The following is a 21,134-nucleotide window of genomic DNA, read 5'->3' on the forward strand; positions in this document are numbered from 1 at the left end:
GGATTAATTGAAACATGCCAATCCAACGTTTTGACCATTTTATACTTGATTAATGCTCCCTAAATTTCTTTTCATGATCATTGTCTTCTTAATTTTTTTTTTCAATCAAGTTTTTTCTATTTCATAATCCATGTGGGAGGTTTATCCGGGCAACCCAAGTTTTTTTCTAATGTCATTTTTTTTATTTTTTTTTTTTTTCCTTCAAAATTCAATTCTTTTTACAACTAAACTTTTTTGTCTTCTCTATTTTGCCTTATATTGGGTTATTATGTCCACTTGGTTCTTTTAACAGGTTTTGACAACCTCATTTTGTTTCTTAATATTTTTTTCATTTATTTTTTTTATTTCTTTTATATTTTATACTACTAACTACTAAGGATTGAGGACCATTAGTTTTTTTTTATTTTTCTTTTTATGATATTGAGCCATGAATTTTTTTTTTTATTCTTTAAAATCCAATAATAGTGCTTGGACATGGTTTTTTACCTTGCAAAAAAATCAACCCGACCCATGACAAAAAGCGGGTCACCTATATAGTATATCTAGAAACAATGAACCTCCACCTCTCCAATATCTTTGAAAAGAAAAAAAAAAGAAGATGGGTTTTGAAGAACAATGCAGTTATTAAACCATAAATTTGCATCCAAAATTCAACAACCAGCTCAACTACCCTCGCTTAAGATGAGCCCCCATTTCATGAAAAATCTGTGGCCCACGATCCAGTGGACTTCCTTAAAATGTTAGTGAGGCAAGAAATCAACATTTATCCCTCATTTTCTCCCCAAATGGATATTATTAGTTAGCAAATAAAATTAATTTGCCTAATTTCTCCCCAAATGAATATTATTAGATATTATTAGTCAGCAAATAAAGTTAATTTGCCTAATTTCTCCCCAAATGGATATTATTAGTTAGCAAATAAAGTTAATTTACCTAATTTCTCCCCAAATGGATATAATTCAAATTCTGACTAGGAACTTGGTTTTTGTGTTCTTGAATCTAAAAATTTCATTTTTCAATCTTTTTCATTTAAAAAAACTTTTTTAAAAAATCCTAAAAATCCAAATCTAATTTTTTAACCCAAAACATAATAAAAATTGATCCAAAAACAAAAATTAGATTAATTCAAGAAAAATGAGTTTAAATTTATTTTTCAAGCATGCTAAAAATTTCAAACCACCTTCATAGTACTCTACTTTTTAAGATGAATCCCATTGACACTAATATAAGTTTCCTTTTTCTTTTATTGTTGAAATATAATCAATCAAATGTTTTCTCTATTCTCCCTCAATATATAGGGATCCAAACTCAAATAAAATGAAATTTATGATCTAAATATAAAATTCTAAACCCAAATAATGTAAAGATTTGAAACTTCATAGATAAAATTATAGTTTTTCATATCTTTTGAACAATATAAATGAAAATGCCTGATTTTGTTTTCTTAATTTGAATCCTTGTTTTTTTGTTTTTACAATAAATTAATTTTTTTATAAAATTAATTTTTAATTCATCCTAACACCATAAACACCATGTAGATGTGATGGAATATAAATAAAAGTGAATGACGTAAACACCAAGTGCAAGAATAAAATAGTAAGAAAAATGATGTTTTTTTTTTTTTTTAAAGTACCATAGGATAAACAATGTCATCCACGAAGAATCAAGCCATAACCCACATTAAAATTGAGTTTTAGAATGATTTATTAGGTAAACTCGATGACCTTTCAATTCGTGCTTTAGCTATCAAAATTTGACATGAGATTCCACAGTAAAAATATATCCCCCCCCCCCCCCTCTCATTTCCTTATAAAGACCTCTTTGACTCTTTACTGACAGCTACAAGGCCGGCAAGGAAATGCAAGAGAAGATAAGACCAAGGAAAAAAATTGTCTTTACATGCCATTTGTTAAACATTCCTTTGGCTGAATACGTTGGACCCTTTAAAAAACAAAAGAAAACAGAAAGACAACCTTTCATGCTTAGAATTTGTTGGGGTTGAAATGGAAAAGCTTGAGAGGGATTTGACATGGTTTGATGGGTGGGTTCTTATTGCTTTCGTGGTTGTTTTTGGCCTGCATGGTACAGTAGTTAATGGTGGTTATGTGGATTACAATACTGGAGGTGGAGTTGTGCCAGGAAAGTTGAATGTCCATTTGGTACCACATTCACATGATGATGTTGGTTGGTTAAAGACTGTTGATCAATACTATGTTGGATCAAATAACAGTATTCAGGTTCTAATCTGTTTGTTTTCTGATTGATTTTATGGTTTTCTTTAAAGTTGATTTTCATGTTTGACTTCGTTACCGTTCTTTGGCAGGGTGCTTGTGTTGAGAATGTGCTGGATTCAGTGGTGGAATCATTGCGTCGAGATTCCAATAGGAAGTTTGTTTTTGTTGAAATGGTAATGAAATGAAGATTTTTCGTTTTTCCTGCTCGGTCTTTAGTCTAATACTACATTCATGGATTCCCTTTTGCATTTTTTTTTTCGTTGTTCCTGGAATATTATTTACAAGTTCTAACTTCAGTCAATTGCTTTTCCTGCACAAACAACCGATGTATAATATGCTATGTGCAGGATACACTACTCTTTTATAGGAATCCTAAATGCAGTTCTGCGTTGTTAGACTTTCTGAAAATTCATACATCAAATGCTGTTCTATGAATTAGTTTTACAGTTTAGGATAATTGTGACATATTAGCTGATCCTGAAATTGCATTCAAGCTACGAAGAAAATAGGGCTTGGAAGAGTTATATCTTGATTATCATAAGATTCAATCGTCAATATAGAAACTTACAATTTTTGTTTTCTTCTTTTCTCTAACTAGAAGTTGGATCTCCTATGGAAGTTGATTGACTTCACAGTAGAGTACCCAAATGTTTGGACTAATCCAGGGCTGTTTGGCAGCTCCTGCTGTTTACTAGCAGGATATCTTGCCATTTGATGTGAAATTCTCTCACGTCTTTTTTTTTTTCTCACTCCCATTTTCCCTTGTCAAGCTATCCAGTACATATGCGGTTACAATAATCTAACAAAGCTGAATGTGAATGATATGTAGGCTTTTTTCCAGCGATGGTGGGTAGAACAAAGTGAGGAAATTCAAGAGCAAGTGAGGAAACTTGTTGATGCTGGCCAATTGGAATTTGTGTATGCAGTAGTTATAAAGCAATTTTCAGTGTGTCTGCATATTCATGTGCTTTTGTAGGGAGGGAGAGATTTAATTTTTTTTGGTAGTTATGCACGCACAACATGCATTTCTTTTATGGAAATGACAAGCGTTTAAGTGTTCAATTGCAGAAATGGTGGTTGGTGTATGCATGATGAAGCAACTTGTCATTACATAGACATGATTGACCAAACAACTCTAGGTCACCACGCAATAAAGGAGCAGTTTAACAAGACTCCTCGTGCGGGGTGGCAGATTGATCCATTTGGACATTCTGCAGTGCAAGCTTACCTTCTAGGGACTGAGGTGTAGAATCTTATAAGAATGATTATTCTCAAAATAAAATAAAATAAAACCTTCGTTATCTAAAGTTGATGTACTGTTGTCATCTGATTATTTATTTTTTTAAAAGTTGGCTTATTTTCCAATGGGTTGACAGTGGACACATTTTGATTAGTTATATTGTTCCTTCAGCTTGGATTTGATTCTGTACACTTTGCGAGGATTGATTACCAGGACAGAGCGAAGCGCAAAGATGATAAAGCTCTTGAAGTTATATGGCGTGGATCCAAGACATTTGGTTCTTCCTCTCAGGTTCTTAACAACAACCTATCCATTGTTTATTGAAAATGGTTTGTGGGGTTTACAATTCACATGTTTGGGCTGATTGCAGATTTTTGCCAATGCCTTTCCTGTTCATTATAGTCCCCCAAATGGTTTTCATTTTGAAGTATTTGACGACTTTGTGCCAGTCCAGGTTCTAACTACAAACTACAAATGTTTACTTACTATTTTCAAATACTAATCAACTTTCTTGTTGAACTTTCACCTAGCCTATTGCATGTCATATTGCAGGACAACCCCCTTTTAGATGACTACAATGTTGAGCAGCGGGTTAATGATTTTATAAATGCTGCTATGACCCAAGTAAAATTCGAACTCCTCTCTTTCTCTCTAATTATGTGCTTCTCATGGCTGCAAAGGAGTCAGGTGTTAAGCACTTCATTTTGCTAAATGAGTTGAGCATGTATAATAGAATCATACCACCATTTATCATGCAGGCAAATGTGACAAGGACAAACCATATTATGTGGACCATGGGTGATGATTTCCAGTATCAATATGCTGAGTCTTGGTTCAAGCAGATGGACAAATTAATTCACCATGTTAACAAGGTAATATTTATATGAAATAGGAAAACAAATTTCTTGAATCTCATCATTTTAAGCCTATTTAATAACTGTTGATGTATAATGCTTTCCAGAGGCGCTTAGTCCAAAACTCTACAGAAGCAATTTGTTGTGGTGTAATTCCCAAGAGTTGTTCCCTCTCACCCCGCCTTCACCTCCTATAATCTACTTGGTTTTCCCTTCTGTTAGATATAGTGTCGGACAATGACAGAAGATGCGCAAAGAACCTCTCTATCACTACTATTTTATAAGAAAGAAAGAGTGTGAGCCCATCAATCAGATTGCTAACGACATGTGTTATAGGGTATATACTAGATGTAGGAAGACCAGAAAGTTCTTGTTTAAGTTTCTTGCAGTTGTGATAAGATAAGAAACTAATGTAGTCCAACGCTTTTTCAACTCTTATTAATCCAAAATCCCAGCACAGGCAATTGAAGATATTAAATCCTAAATGCAATTTGAACTTCCATTAAGCATATTGATCTTTCAGGATGGTCGAGTGAATGCTTTGTATTCTACACCATCTATCTACACTGATGTGAAAAATGCAGCAAATGAGTCTTGGCCACTGAAAACTGATGATTATTTCCCGTAAGAAAAGCAAAGCTTATTGTTTTTTTTTTCCCTATTCATCAGACATCAGTCTGTTGAGCACACACACTTGATGCTTGTTTTTGGTCAGTTATGCAGATAAGGAAAATGCCTACTGGACTGGCTTTTTTACTAGTCGCCCAGCCTTGAAGCGATATGTTCGTCAGCTGAGTGGATATTATTTGGTATGTCAGTCGCCTCTTTGTCTTGGTGATTTATGGTTTCAAAAAAATATTAGGAAAAGCTCCGATCTGGTTCTAAAGTTTTTACATTAGAGCTTGCTCTTAATTTTGCTTGAACCAGGTGGAAATGGAAGTACCCTGTGGAGAAAGGAAAACATCTATAATGGCTACTCTGGCTGAATTTTATCATTTTGGGTGGTAGAATGTTGCTGTTTTACTGACACAATTCATTGCTTTCTAAAACAGGCAGCACGACAACTAGAGTTCCTGGTTGGGAAAAAATCCACTGGTCCCAACACATATAGACTTGGAGATGCTTTAGGCATTGCACAGCACCATGATGGTGTCACTGGCACTGCCAAGCAACACACTACAAATGACTATGAAAAACGCCTTGCTATTGGAGCCTTGGAGGTGGGCAGCTAAAATCTCTTCTGAATTACTTGATCCTTAGTTCTTCATCGTTGCTAGTTAGTTTTATTCCTCAAAGTTAACTTAATGTATAGGCAGAAGCTACTGTGAGTTCTGCTCTGTCATGCTTGGTTAGCAATAAATCAAGAGATCAATGTGCAAAACCAGCATTGAATTTTAGTCAGGTACCTTTTGTTATTTGCACAATCATTCTTCCTTGTACAGATGAAAATATAGTTTTGCACCAATGCCATGAGAAGAAGCAACGCACTTTCGTTATTTGAGGATTTCGTTTACGTCTTCACCACTGAATTTCAATCTTTATCAAATATGTCCATTTAGATGATCAATTTAATGCTCTGGCCTGATGCTGCCTCTTTGAATTTTGTCAGTGTCAATTACTAAATATCAGTTACTGCCCACCAACAGAGGAAGCTATTTCAAATGGGAAGAGATTGGTAGTCTCACATTCTTCTACTTTTTCTTATGTATACTTAACTCAGAATCCTATATTAAAACTTGTTATTTCTAGGTCATGGTTTTGTATAACGCTCTTGGATGGAATCGCACTGATGTTATTAGGATACCAGTAAGTAAAATCTTGTTTTGTTTTTGATACTGAAAAGGAGGAAACGGGTTCATTTCATTCACCAAGTAGATGAAATCAAATCAAGGTGTTAGGATAAATGATTAAAAGGCAGGAAAAACCTGTGTTCTAGTCCATATATATATATATATATATATTTTTTGTTATGCATTGACCTGTCCTGATCATGACTTGGATGTTAAGCACGTTCAGCTAGAAGTATCTGGTCTAGTCATCTTGGGTGTTTCATTCCTTGTTCAGTAATTTCAGCATCAATCTGCAGTTTCTAGCCTTTTTAAATTGAGTTTGATGTCATTCGAAGATGTCCTCTCCCTTTCTCTTTCTATGACCAGAGTTCATTCTTTCACTAAAATTGTTGAGTAACTATATCTACCAGGTTAATGACCCTAATCTAGTTGTTGCTGATTCCTATGGAAAACATATCGAGACGCAATATGTTACCATGGATAATACCACAAGCAACTTAAGAAACTTTTATGTGAAGGCATATGGATTTCCATCCATTCAAGTGCCCCGGTATTGGCTGCACTTTCAAGTGTCTGTGCCACCACTCGGTTGGAGTACCTACTTTATTGCTAGTGCTACTGGGCTAGGTAAGCATTTGATTTTATTTTCTCCTTCTAGACCCTGTTTAAAACTAATGTGATTTCTTCTAAGGTTGATCTGCTGAAGAGAAGCACATGAAACTGAGTTTGTTTCTTTATTTTCTTTCAATTTACCTTTTTCATTTCTGGATAACAAAACTATGCAGGGAAAAGAAGAAACGGGCTCTCTGTGATGGACAGCCCACAGAATGATACCATTGAAATTGGATCTGGAAATTTGAAAATGTCCTTTTCTTCTATGACTGGTCAACTCAAACGGATGTATAATTCCAAAACAGGGGTAGACTTTTTAACTATTCCTATGAGAGGTTTATAATGCTTGGCAGATTGTTCTTTTGGACCTTTTTTCACTTCATGAATGGAGGCAGCATAGGCTTTCCTTATGGGTTTTGATTCATTCTTTACCAGCTGCTCCATTCTTTTCTGGACCTTCTAAAATTAATTCTTAGGGGTTGGGAAGGAAAATCTTCTTCTTACTTTGGTATTTGTGGCCAACATACTGAAATTCTTAAATAAATTGACTACAAGTTTATGATATTAACTCTGAAAGTAGCCAGCATGAGCAGTGGTTATTCAATCACAATCATACATGTCACTCTCCTGGGAAATCTTCTACGGCCTGCAAACATTATGCTTGTCAGGAGCTAATTTCTTTTCTACCAAGCATGCCTACAAATAACTCAACAGTTTGGAAAAGGAAATTCCAATACTCATGTAGAGATGTTTTTGTCTTAAAATTTGCTTGAAATCTGCATATGCTTCTATTCCTTTAGTTCGTTTATGATTTAGTTTTAGTTTTGGCTCTTTGTTGTGTAACATCAATCTTCACAATATAGAACCTTGTATCATTTCTTAATGACAATCCTGAAATGAAAAATAATATATAGATCAAGAGATGTTACGACAGTGAAACTGGACATCATTTATAATTAATTGGTTACATTTTACTAGGTTGATGTGCCAGTACAGCAAAGCTACTTTTGGTATGGTTCAAGCTCTGAGCTCATGGTATGCGACTTCCAAACCTGTTTAAGGATTTTATACTTGAGACTAAATTGATGCAGTAGTTGCTGATGTGCCATCTTTTATACAGCAATCTTCAGGTGCATATATCTTTAGGCCTGATGGTTCCCCTCCCCATGTTGTTGCAAGATCAGTAAGTTCTTTTTTCTTATGCTTAACAAATTACCAACCCTTTCTTGCGTGGAGTATAAATTAAAATGACAAATGAGTAAAAAAATCACAAGTCCACTTTAATCAGCTTAATGAAGCCTTATTCTCAACCATGTGGACTTGTAGTTCTTACCCCACGCCCCAAGAATAAAGGGTCAAATTCTAGCTCCTATTTTATGAGTTGATTATGTTTTTATTTATTTTGAAACTGTTTTGTTTATTTGCAGGTGCCCCTGCAGGTTCATCGTGGCCCACTGTTTGATGAGGTTCGCCAACAATTTAATTCATGGATCTACCAGGTCAACATCTATAGGCATCTCTCCCAATAATTTTTTTTCTATCTTTAAAATGGGATATTAATAACTATGATACTGAATATCAAATCCTTTTCACCATACATTTTGCGCTTGAGTTCCTACAAGAACATTCACAATATATGATGAGAACTTTGTTATAGCATTTATCCATAAATTTTTATGGTTTAAGTTTCCTCCACCACTAGCTCTTTTTTTCCCCTTAAATTTTAGTTTATGTTTGTTTATCAGGTAACAAGAGTTTACAAAGATCAAGAGCATGCAGAACTTGAATACACTGTAAGTCACATTTTCTGAATCCTAACTGCTTTTATTATTCATTTGTGAAAGTCTGACTTGTTCTTCACAATAACATTCTACTCTTGTAACTAAGAATGCTCTGCCTACCAATTTGTCTGCTTGCTTTCTGTAAACTAGAAGTTAAAAATCTGTCTCTAGATTCATACCAAGCATTCCTGACAAGTTTTGAATTATGAAGATTGGCCCAATTCCTCTTGAAGATGGTGTTGGAAAAGAGGTCATCACAAGAATGACAGCAAATATGGCCACAGAAAAGGTGTTTTATACTGATTCTAATGGAAGGGACTTTCTAAAGCGGGTAACTCTCACTGTAGTTTCTTTCCAATGTCAGAACCTCTCAATATATCCTTAGTGGAAGAACATGCACATTAAATAATGCTAAGTTGAGAATTCTCAACTTGATCACGATTAGGAGCCAGCAAAGACACATCAAATTTGTGATTGTCAATTATAAATTGCACTCATCCTTATTGCATGCATCAAGCAATGAGTGGTTGGAATACAAAGTTATGTATTATAAATCTGCATTGCCTTAAAGAATGTCAGTTTTGGGTTTATGAACAGCTTTTCACAGAGGTCCATCCATCTCAACCTCCGTTCTCTTTTTTAAACTGTTCATTTTGTTCTCTCTTATTGAAGCCTCCATTAGAAATTAAGGATATTGTATTCTCTAATCTAACCTATCATTATCTTTTCACAGATTCGAGACTACAGAGCTGACTGGAGCCTCTCAGTCAATGAACCTGTTGCAGGAAACTATTATCCAGTAATTTTCTTTATGCTAGCATCAACCTACAGAAAACTCAGTTTTTTTCATGTGTGAAACTTTGCAAAACATATTCTCTTTGTGGGCATTGCTCGTTGTTAAGATCCAGCTATTCAGATTCATTTTGACAATTCCTTAGCAACTGCTTATAAATTGGTAGTCTAGTTCTTTTTTTTCCCCTTCCAAATTGATGAAAGTGATCCGTCTTATCAATCATCATAAAAAGGTCAATGAATAAATAATATCAATGCCTTTTGGAATTTTTCATATCGATACCTTTTGGAATTTTTCAGCTTAACCTTGGAATTTTTACGATGGATAAGAGATCTGAATTATCAGTCTTGGTTGATCGTGCCACTGGAGGAGCCAGCATTGAAGATGGTCAACTAGAACTAATGCTTCATAGGTTCAAATAGTTACATTATGTTTTCTTCAATGCTCAAGAATCGCTATGCTTTTCATCTGTGGACATACTAAACTAATTATTGTTCCTTTCATACACAAGGCGGACTCTCCATGATGATTCCAGAGGAGTTAATGAAGCCCTCGATGAAAGTGTTTGTGTTGGAGATGAATGTGAAGGACTAACGGTATGATTTACTATGAAGTAGCAACTTTATATTCTAGAAGTCCTGGATGAACACTTCTCATTCTCATTCTGACCACAATTTCATAGTTGTTACTTGACAAGTACATGATCTGCGTTGTTGAAACTGACAGCTGTTAGAAAATGCTTGTTCTAAGTTTCTTGACCTCATTCTTGGATGAAATAAAGGGCTGCGGATAAGCACCTGAAGGATATAAATGCTTCATATGCTCATTTTCCTTACAATCAATCTACATTCTTTTTCAGATCAGAGGAAATTATTATTTGAGCATCAACCAGGTAGGGGCTGGAGCAGTCTGGCGCCGGACAACTGGCCAAGAGATTTACACACCACTTCTTGCAGCTTTCACACAGGAGGTATGCCCTCATTGTAATAACCATACGTATGAATTTTGTTAGATCCTAATTTGGCAATTGATTGATTATAAAGAAGGAAGAGACTTGGAAAGCATCTCATGTGGCCACAGGAACTGCCATGGATCCCGGCTACAGCTTGCCACTAAATGTTGCTTTGATAACCCTTCAGGTGAGGGTGCCATCCTATTGTAGAATAACAATTACATTGCTCAAGAGTATTTCTTTCTCACTTGTCGTTGTCTTGCAGGAGCTGGATGATGGGAGTGTTCTTCTCCGTCTGGCTCATTTATATGAGGTAATGAGCTCATTACTCATGCTCTGTGTACTCCACCTTGCCATTCTGTTTTGCTCTGCAATGACTTGCTGACGTCCTTTAACCACGTCTTAGATGCTTAGTTTCTCATCATATTTACTCTAAAAAATAGCACCGTTATGAGAACAATTATAAGAAGAATAGACCCGTGTTTACACAAGCAAGATGAACATTGAATAACTCCTTTCACCAAGTATAAGAACAGACCTGTCTTTCTTCAACCTTACAAAGGGAAGATTGAGGGAAAGAACCCCCAGCGTTTCCGGTTGCTGAATGTTGAATCTCGGAAACCAAGATGATTGTCTCATTGTCAAGGATAGATGTGAAACTTTGAACCAAGCATTATCCTGCTTCATTATAGTGTTTATTTTATTGAATTGAAGTAACACGGCTAAGTTACAAATAATTCTAACCCGAACCTCTTCAATGCTGCAAATGAGGTCAGGCGGGAGAAGATGCTGCTTATTCAACACTAGCTAAAGTTGAACTGAAGAAGATGTTCAGTGGAAAAGCAGTAAGGATATTTCTATCTGTTTCAGCGCATGTGTTTTGTTTTCTTTCATGTTTGTTGCCAAGTGGTGTTTCAACTTTCAGATTAAGGAGCTGAAGGAAATGAGTTTGTCATCAAACCAAGAGAAATCAGAGATGAAGAAGATGACATGGAAGGTTGAGGGAGACAACGGAGAGCAACCTTCACCTGTTAGAGGTGGTCCTGTCGATAGTTCAACTCTCGTTGTTGAACTTGGTCCCATGGAAATTCGCACTTTCTTGCTACAATTTTGATATTTATTCTCATAGGATCTCTTAAACTTGTTAACATGTATTTCAGAATAAATGAGGTGATGGATCCTTTTCAATGGGAATCTCTCTCCTCATGTCCTTCCCTTTTCAAGATTTTGATTTGCCTGTACATTCAGGCGTTGCAGGATTCAAAGTCACATGTTGACTTTCTGATGAAATATTTTCCTCATCTCATGTTAATTATAAAATATGCACATTAGAGAAGGATCCAATTGAGAATGTGTGAAATGTACGAGACATGGTCGATGAAATTAGATTTGGGATGCAATTGATGATGAGTATATAGACTAAGGGCTAATTGAGTTTCTCCTTGCATATTTTTTCACCATTTTCACGACTGTAAACTTTGACATGTCAATTCATTGATGATTATTGTGCTCTTCCTCATGTTTCACTTTTGTCACTCAACTTTATTTTTTAAACAATCTCATCCTTTCATGTGATTTTCTCTTCTATATGCATGTTCTTGACAATTCAAGGTTCTTTATGAAAGATCTGAATTGAATTAGAGGTTAATTCCATGAATTAATGTTTAAATTTGTAGTATTAAAAACAATTACAAGAAGAATGACCAAAATAAAAACTAAAAAAACGACCTCTTCATGAATTTATGAACGACCTTATCGACAACACTACCATTTCCTTCCAAACTAGATTTGCAACATTGAATTTGGACTTGGAGCACTCTCTCTTGGAAATCAAGGAAAAAAAAGAGTAACTGATGGGTTTGTTACTCTTTCATTTCTTATCATTTCCAGCTGAGAACACTCCTACAAAATAACACATCTCTTTTCATCTTTTTAAAACACAGAAGAGCCCTTTAAAGGTTTCCTCACCTCACCTCTGTTTTTGTTTTGAATAACAGGGAAGACAAATGTTGTCTAGGTCTTTTTTTTTTTTTTTTTAGTTCCTTGGCAAAGTTGTAATATTAACATTACAAGAGATTTTTAGTTATTATATAAAATATAATGAAAATCCTGTTTATTTTTTGTTGATTTTTTTTTTTCAGAAAAACTTCAGGATCTAAAGTGTTATTAAGTTGAGGAATTAAAGCTAAATCTCTAAAATTACTAAAAAGTGAAATAACAATCAAAGTACAAGATGCTCGATGTAATTTATCCTTTATTTTTTTACTTCCAATCCTTGATTTTATAGAAAGGAAAGAGAAAGTCTTCGAAAAATGGAAAAGAAGAGAAAAAGTGATCCACATTCTAGCAACAAAAAACTGATTTTTGTGTTAGAAGGTTCATTTTGACAAGAATAATGTCATTGAGGTGGTTTTTAATAATTTTTTTTTATCTTGTTAAAAAAATAGATCAGGGTTAGTGAAATTTGTTTTGATTTAGTTAGTTATTTTAAAGTTGAAAATAGTTTAATGAGATGCTTATGGTATTTTTCAAATTTTTTCCAAATGAAAAAAGTTGTTGAAAATAGATTTTATACGATATAAAAGCTCATGCCCTGACTTTCCGGCCACCTATAGTGGTTAAAGACTTTACTAATATACGACATGTTTGTTGTTTTTTTTTTTAAATAGAACATATGAAAAAAAAATAAGGCTAAGCATGCAGGCCTGACCTTTATCATAACCTAATTTTAGGTTTTGTGAAAATTATCTTCTTTTTTTTTTTATAGAAAAAAATTTATAGGAAGACAAATGACTTGGTTGATCAAGCTGAAAAATGATCTACATGCATAAATAATAAATAAAGATACCAAAATGGATTTTTGACATTTTTAGAAACTCAATTGCACCCTTGAAGTATCTAGATGTTAAAAGCAGTGCAAAATCAAGGTTGAATTAAATAAATATTAGATGAATTTGCATAAAAAATTAAGTTTCAGAACTTAATTAGATTTTTAATAGGTTGATTTGATTTAATCATAGGCCTAATTAAAGGTTTAAGTAAGTTTATAAATTAATTTAGACCGAAATCAAACTAATTATTCTTTTCTAATTTGATCCTTGCATGTTATATTTGGTGATGTTTTTATGTATTGATATTTTTTTTTCTAGGATGACTGGATTGTAAATGAAAAATGTGAATAGAATTATAACAACATATAGTCGATAACTAAAGATCTTCCAATATAGGAGAGATTCCGTTGAAATTTTGGCAGATTATCATTTTGAAAAAACAATTCTCATGGTTTTCATAATTATGTTGTGTGTATATTTCATAAAATATTGAGGTTTTTTTTTGGAGTTTCAAGGATCCTATTAAACGATCTAAAATTATTTAGGGTTGATACAAAAATTACTTCAAGATCAAATGTTTTTCACCTTTGAGTAATTACTTCAAGGCCGAGTTGTCACAAATCATAAGTCATTCAAGTGTCCGACCACTAAAAGTAATCCATATGAACCACCAATAAAAAATCTTCTAAACTCTTTTAGAAGAGAAGAATTGTTGTGCCTTTAAGTGCTAGCCTTTTTTTTTTTGTGTTTTTCAAATGTTATGTGACTTATGTAGTTTTTGCATAATTTACTACACATAAAATAATAAAAAAAAAAACATGATTTTTTTACTTATAAAAAAACCTGAAAACCCTATAAATGACATAATATGAATTCATCCCTTAAATAATATCACATATATTATTTTAGATTAATTTTAAAAATTAATTCAATCAAGTCCTTACTTAATTATTTACAAGTCTAGAATTATAATTTCTTGTGTTAATTACATAAAATCTTATATGATTAATTATTTTATTTTAAAATCCGTTTCACTTCTCTTTATTATTATTTAATGATGACTGTAAACTTGAATTTGAGAAAAGAAATTAGGAATCGATGTGAAATAGTAAGAAGATGAAATTAAAGATTTTTTCTTTGAAATTAATATAGAGTTAAATAATATACTGTACGTAGCATTTCTTCTTTATCTTTATTTTTAAAACTTCAGGTAGGTATATTTATCTTCATGTGTTTCTATCTTCTCTGCATGGGTGGTTCTTTCTGTTTTAAACTTTGAAACACTGATAATCTATAAAAAGAAGAAGAGAGAGAACTAATAACTAAAAAGATAGCATTGAAAAGCAAAACTGTGTTTCACGAGCTTCAAGGGGGAGAAATGCGCCACTTGCTACTTCTTTATAGAGAAACACAAAACAAAGAACATGAATAATGGTGGTTGATTATGACCTCATGCACTTGTTCTAGTATGTGCTGATATCTGTGGGCAGGCACTCAAGCCATTGTTTGCTGTAGCTACGGCTAAGCTATGACCTCATGCACATCTTCTTCTAGCATTGAGAGAGAGGGGGAGAGAGAGAGAGAGAGAGAGAGAGAGAGGCCATGGACTTTCGTGCTTTCACTCTTCATCAATAATGGTGGGTTAGTGAAGTGGAGTCACAAAAGCTGTGTTCTAGAGGATGAAGCAAAGCCAAAGTCAAAGCCACATAAAGTGCACGCACGCCCCCTGCTTTCTGTGTTAAATTAAGATTTTCCATAGCCGTCCTTACAATAGTCCTTCTTCTTCATAATGGATTTTGATATCAGCCACCCCAACTCGAGCCAAGAACAATAATCTTATCTTCTCACTTAATTTTATATATTGCCCTTTCAATGATTCAAAAATGCCTAGTTAGCTCAACTTTAACGAGCTAATTTTTTTATCAAATCAAAAGTTTGCCAACGATGTGTGAATATCATGTACAAACGTCATGAACAAGTAAAGTTAATTAATAAAGTAATTACAGATTATTAACAACCAATGACAGTGAAGTAAAAATAATTAAAACAATATTATTTTAAAATAAAAGATATTTTCAAAAATAATATCCACGTCACACTACGAATAAGCATTGAAACTATTCTTGTCCTTTGCTAACTTTATTCTACATTTAGCAATTTAGCTTGAGCTAGCAGCAATGGAAAATGGGTGATTCCAATCCTTAATGTCCTCTGCTTTGGAATCATTGGCTATCTTCTTATATCCTCTTTTCACTGTCCACTGGCAGCAAAATGATGTCAAATCCACATCATTTCAACCGACCATACAAGGAGCACTTTTGTATTTCTTTTTTGGGCCTGCAATCTAAGTCACCTCAGTAGACAGTGGTCAGTCCACTCTATTCCACTCAATCTTCAATCCAGCGTCTCCACCAATGGGCCATTTCCATGAGTCAACGGTGTGTGGTACGAGGATATCATCCTTTTTTCTTTTTTTTTTTTTTTTTTTTTTTTTTTTTCTTTAAGGTTTTCCTTTCTTTTTTAGCTAAAAAAAAGTGTTAAAATAAAACAATCTAGAAAACATTTACATAAATAGTACACTTGAGTGAGTTGTGAGGCTCATCTACAACTTGTACGTTGCATGTTACACCTGCAACTTTTAGAGTTAATATTTTTTTTAAGGTTGAGTTTGTGTGTATATATATCAAGGTTTATTTTTTATTACTAATTTAGTTCTTTTCATCTGATTTATCATGAAAGAAAAAAATTATATTGTTTATTTTAATAAAAGTAATCACTATACTTGAAAATTTCATTTCAAGATATTTGTGATGGGTTATTTAAAACTCTCATTGAACTTAAGGAGATTAATTATTGGAAGAGCAATGATGCTCGTGTTATCTCTATGTTATTGAGTTATATCAAATCATATATAGTGAATAATTTTTTATTGTTCACTACTACTATAGAGATGTAAACTTATCTTTGGAGCATACATGCTCAAGATAACACTTCTTAAAATTTTCAACTAGAGTTAGAAATTGGTAATTATTGCCAAGGTTACTTTTATATTGAACAATTCTATCATGGATTTCTTACTTTTTGGAGTGAATATTCTAGGATAGTTCATTTTACCATTCCTAACGAGGCCTTAATGGCACTATAAGTTGTCCATTATGTGAGCCAAATATACTAGGTTTAGATGAAACTAAAACTAGAATTTGAGGTTGCACATGATAGCTTAACCAACCAAAACATTGTTTCATATGCAGAGATTTTCTTAAGAGGATTATTACGTAAAAAATAAGGTTTAGTCACTCAACTTGGTCTTAATTTAGAAACCATGATGTTTAGGATGATTATTATGGTATATGCTAGTTAGGACAAAATAAGATCTAGGCTATAAACTTAGTGCTAGAGTTGCAAGGACTTTGGACATATTGTAAAGCACTACAATGAGAAATTTTGCAATTATTGCAAAAAAGGCATATCATTAAAGATTATCAAGTGCTATATTAAAATCAACACACTCTAACATATTTTTTGTTGGTTGTTTGACTCTGCAACTTTTAATCATATGATTAGTTGTATGAATGCTTTACATAATGTTCATAAATATGAGGGTCAATAGCTTATTCAAATAGCTAATAACAATGCTCTTCTTATCACTATGATATAAATTTTTTGGGTCTTCCTTTAATAATATTTTTATATCTCCAGATTTATTTGGTAATTTAATTTATGTTGGCCAATTGATAGATAATAATTGTAAAATTCATTTTTATCATGATGGTTAAAGTGCTTTATGATAATGCATCAGGAAAAATGATAGCAAAAAGGCCTCAAATGAGACATTTATTTCCTCTCTAGTTTTTAATTCCTAGGTCTTTTTTTTTTCCTATTGTTTTGAGCTGGTTAATAATAGCCATGTATGACATAAGAAATTGAGACATCCAAAGTCTATTGTTTTGACTTATTATATGAAACATGGTTATTTGAGAAATAATTGTTTTTATCTTTTATTATATCCTTTAATTATGCTTTGTGTAAACTTAGTTAAAGTAAGTCTTTACTTGTTTTGAGATCATTCATACTGACATTTGAGGTGTTAGTTTTGATATTTTACATGCTCAACACAATTATTTTTGTGGAGTTTATTGATGATTATAGTTGTTTTATTTGGGTATATTTTATTTATTCTAAAACTGATGTGATTTTTTGTGTTTTAGAATTTTGTTACCTTTGTTGAAAATCAATTTTGTACTTATATTAAGACTCTAAGTTTTGATTCTAAGAGGATATATAAGTCTAATGACTTTCGATCTTTTATATGAATAAAAAGTATTCTCCCTTAATGTTTTTGTAACAACCCCGAGTTTTAAAACATGTTTTAGACAAATAACTGGTCATAAATCATTGAAAAGTACCCGAGGAGTTTTTTTTCTTTAAATTCTGTAATCCATAATTCATGGTTATAGGTTACCACCTTTAGAGTCATTTAATATTCTACCAAAATTTCAACAGATTCTCCCTTAAAATTAGACATTTCCAAGTATCGATATCAACAATCCACACACACCATCCTGAACCTCTCCCTTAGCAACACAAACCAATATTATATTTTATATATTCCTCTAAAACCCTTTATTTTGTAATCCATGTTTAAGAATATAGTTACATGCATTCTTAATTTAATAAACAAGACCAGATATCATATGAATTTCAAACATAATAAAAGGAATTCAATAGTTTAATTGCTACATCTTAATACTAGTTTAATTTGCATTATACTGCTCCACTCGAGTCTCTAATGAACCTGAAAACAATTTATTATATAATATTAGTACATAATTCAGCAATTGACAAAACAAAACAAAACATATACACCTTCATTTCTCATTTCATTAATATGAAATCAACATTTTAAACATAAATGCCCATTCTTTTTCTACTTAAGGACTATTTGATTTCACCTATATAAGCCATTAATAACTCAACAAATTAGCCACACTAACATTATTAGCTTTGCTCCGGATAACTAGTCAAATTCAATATCATGACAACTAATCATATTAACATCACTAGCTTCACTCCAAACAACTAGTCAAATTAAGTATCATTTAATCACAATGATGCCACTAGTTTCACTCAGGACAACTAGTCAGTCTCATATCTCAGCATTCAGTCATCTGAATACCCCTAGCTCTACTTAGGATAAGTAGTCAATTAAACACCTCGACTATCAGTTTCATTGATGCTACTAGCTTCACTCAAGACAGCTAGTCAATCACATATCCTGACAATCAGTCACCCTGATATCACTAGCTCAACTCAAGACAACTAGTCAAATCAATCCTTTTTTAGTGTTAATATTTTTATAAATAAGTGCATATTTTAAGAACTTGTAGTTAAAAAAACTTAAGAAATCTTCCAAGTATATATATATATATATATATATATATATATGGCACCTTTCTGAAACTTATGCATATGCTGTTATTCCTTACTACTATCCTATTCTAATCATCCTCCTGTACCATAAAGGATACAATTATCATAAAAATACAGCCAACGTTAAAATTTCATTTTAATTCTTATTCAACCATTATTTTCAAACCAATAGCAAGGAAAATCCTTAAAATTCCATACACATGCATGTTTTCTATATTTGAATCCATTCCTATATATTTAATAGTTAAAATTCTTAATTTAACAATAATTTCAAAGGACCTATTTTGGCCCCTTCACCTTTTTTTTTTTTGTAACTTTAAGGTTTGTCTCCTTTAAGTTTCGATGCCATTTTCCTAATTGTCCAACCATTTTATATCTCATTTAACACAAGTCAACTCAATCATTATAACAATTAAGTCAACCAAACTCATCCCTATTTATTAGCTTAAGCTGAATTCCACACCAAGAAGAATATGTGTTCTCATTCAAGTTTTCATGAAATCAATTTCATTCCCAATCATCAAACCCATTACGTAATGCAACCAAACACAAATTTCATGTAAATTTGAACTAATAAATTCAATTCTTCCAACACTAGTTTTAGCTGAATTTCACACATTAAAGATACTTGGATTTTCTTTAAAATTTCTCTTCAATTCCACATACTCACTCATTTCATACTTAACCTATAATAATTCAATTAGAATTTCTTAACAATTAAGCCAATCAAATTCATTCTCTACATACATGCTTAAACCGAACCTTACACCTAATAAATCATAGGTTTTCTTTAATTTTTTTGATGTAATCAACTCTCCACCTAATCATTAATTTCATTATATAACATGATTAAACACCAAATTCATGTTAATTTGAACTAAAAATCTTAAAACTACTCTCATTAGTTTGACTGAATTACCTATATAAAAAGGAACATAATTTTTTTCTTCAATTTTTCATAATTCACACATTACCCATTCTTAATTCATACCTAAAAATATGATTTTAAACAAAGAATACCATTTCAAACATCTCAACCTATAAAACTCAACATTCCATAATGTGCATATTACAACCCAAGCTTCAAAACATGCCAAAATCATAAACAATCATGGTGGAAGTAATTCTTACCTCCTAGTAATAAGAAATAAAAAAGAAATTGACAAGGAAACTAAGCTTTCTTCACTTCTTCTTCTCTTTATCTCACTAACTTCCAAAACCTACATTTCAAAGCTTTATAACCCTTTCAAAACTTGAAATCCCTTGCTTTAATCCTAAAAAAAAACCCCTTTAGAACTTTTAATCCAAGGTTTTTAGGTATTTTTTATGGAAAAAAATCAAGTGAAAGATGAACAAGAACCTCTCCCCTTCTTTTTAGCTTGTTCGGCCAAAGTGGCTTCTAAAGGAAGCTAATGCCATATATTTGTATCTCATTGTTCTTGATATTTACAGTAATGCTAGTATATCTAGTTCATATATTTGTTTTGTTTAATCAGATACCCCGTCTCAGGTTACTTTTAAAATAATGTATATGGAGGTTGTATTTTCAATATTTTTACTATTACTGTAATTCTTTTAACTAGGGTTTACATTTCTTGCCTCACTTAGCAAAATAGGGTTGTAGAGTTTAAGAATCATCACTTTTTAGATGTTGTTCGTACCTTGTTTAATTGACTCTTCTATACCACCTAGATTTTGGGTATAAGTATTATCTATTACTGTTTATTTGATTCTTTCTAAGTTTTCAATTTTGATTTGCAATATTCTCGCTTATTTGATTTCCTAAGTATAAGTTTGTTCATATATTTGGTTGTGTTTGTTTTGTTCACTTACCATTTACAGAATAACACAAGCTTGCTACTCAATCTTATTTGGTGTGCTTTTCTAGGATATAGTAATGTACATAAAAGGGTTTGTGTTTTATAATTCGGTTGCGAGTAAACTTCATATTTTTTAAAATATGATCTTATTTGAAAATCAATATTTCTTTCCACTTTCAACTTCTTATGATTCCTATTTAGTTTTATTTTCTAATTTTTATCAGTGGCAGAAATTATGGGATTTATTTTATCATAATTACTGCATTAAACTGTATATATATTCCTACCTATATTAGAATATTAGCCGTTACTGTATTAGCTGTTTATATTTTCTTACCAAAATAGATTGTATAGCAACTCTTATTTAATAAAAAGGATCCTGATGAAGAGGAGATTCAACCATTTTACTCAAAATTGTTATGGTATCAGAGCAAGGTTCTGTAACCTTCTGATTTGTCTTTTGTTTTGGGTTGATTAATTTTTTAATCAACAACTTTGTTTTACTTTTGACTGACAATCTTGTTTTAAGATTTCTAGTTTTGATTTCTTTAGAATGTCTACAGAAACTTTGAGTATCAAATTTACAGGCAAGAACTGTGCAGCATGGGAATTTTAGTTCAGGATGTTTTTGAAAGGGAAGGAGCTTTGGAGGCATATTGACGGGACTTCTGAGCTCCTACAAATGATGCAAAATTTAGTCAATGGGAGACGAAGGATGCTCGAATTATTTCTTGGATTTTAGCATCTATTGAAGGTCATATGGTGAACAATTTACGCTCCTTTGGTACAGCTAGGGA

General features: G+C 32.5%; 1 protein-coding gene across 1 annotated transcript; it reads left to right on the forward strand.

The window, feature by feature from the left end:
• The first annotated feature begins 1,856 nt into the window (after window positions 1-1,856).
• LOC118030527 (alpha-mannosidase) lies at window positions 1,857-11,673 on the forward strand. The gene is made up of 29 exons (XM_035034661.2): window positions 1,857-2,237; window positions 2,324-2,407; window positions 3,064-3,152; window positions 3,303-3,477; window positions 3,646-3,765; window positions 3,845-3,928; window positions 4,027-4,098; window positions 4,233-4,346; window positions 4,852-4,952; window positions 5,044-5,137; window positions 5,381-5,548; window positions 5,641-5,730; window positions 5,938-6,003; window positions 6,078-6,134; window positions 6,529-6,745; window positions 6,904-7,037; window positions 7,709-7,765; window positions 7,851-7,913; window positions 8,158-8,229; window positions 8,476-8,523; window positions 8,723-8,842; window positions 9,245-9,310; window positions 9,604-9,716; window positions 9,816-9,900; window positions 10,164-10,274; window positions 10,348-10,443; window positions 10,522-10,569; window positions 11,033-11,101; window positions 11,182-11,673. The coding sequence occupies exons 1-29, from the start codon at window positions 2,004-2,006 to the stop codon at window positions 11,368-11,370; spliced, it is 3,036 nt and encodes a 1,011-aa protein (XP_034890552.1). The 5' UTR covers window positions 1,857-2,003; the 3' UTR covers window positions 11,371-11,673.
• The last annotated feature ends 9,461 nt before the right edge of the window (window positions 11,674-21,134 follow it).

Source organism: Populus alba, chromosome 7 (genome assembly GCF_005239225.2).
Source record: "Populus alba chromosome 7, ASM523922v2, whole genome shotgun sequence".
In the NCBI taxonomy this organism is placed as follows: domain Eukaryota; kingdom Viridiplantae; phylum Streptophyta; class Magnoliopsida; order Malpighiales; family Salicaceae; genus Populus; species Populus alba.

Coding starts and splice junctions, on each gene's coding strand:
- LOC118030527 (XM_035034661.2), top strand. CDS start 2,004: ATGGAAAAGCTTGAGAGGGATTTGACATGGTTTGATGGGTGGGTTCTT. Junction 2,238..2,323: donor GATCAAATAACAGTATTCAG/GTTCTAATCTGT, acceptor GTTCTTTGGCAG/GGTGCTTGTGTTGAGAATGT. Junction 11,102..11,181: donor AGATGTTCAGTGGAAAAGCA/GTAAGGATATTT, acceptor TTCAACTTTCAG/ATTAAGGAGCTGAAGGAAAT.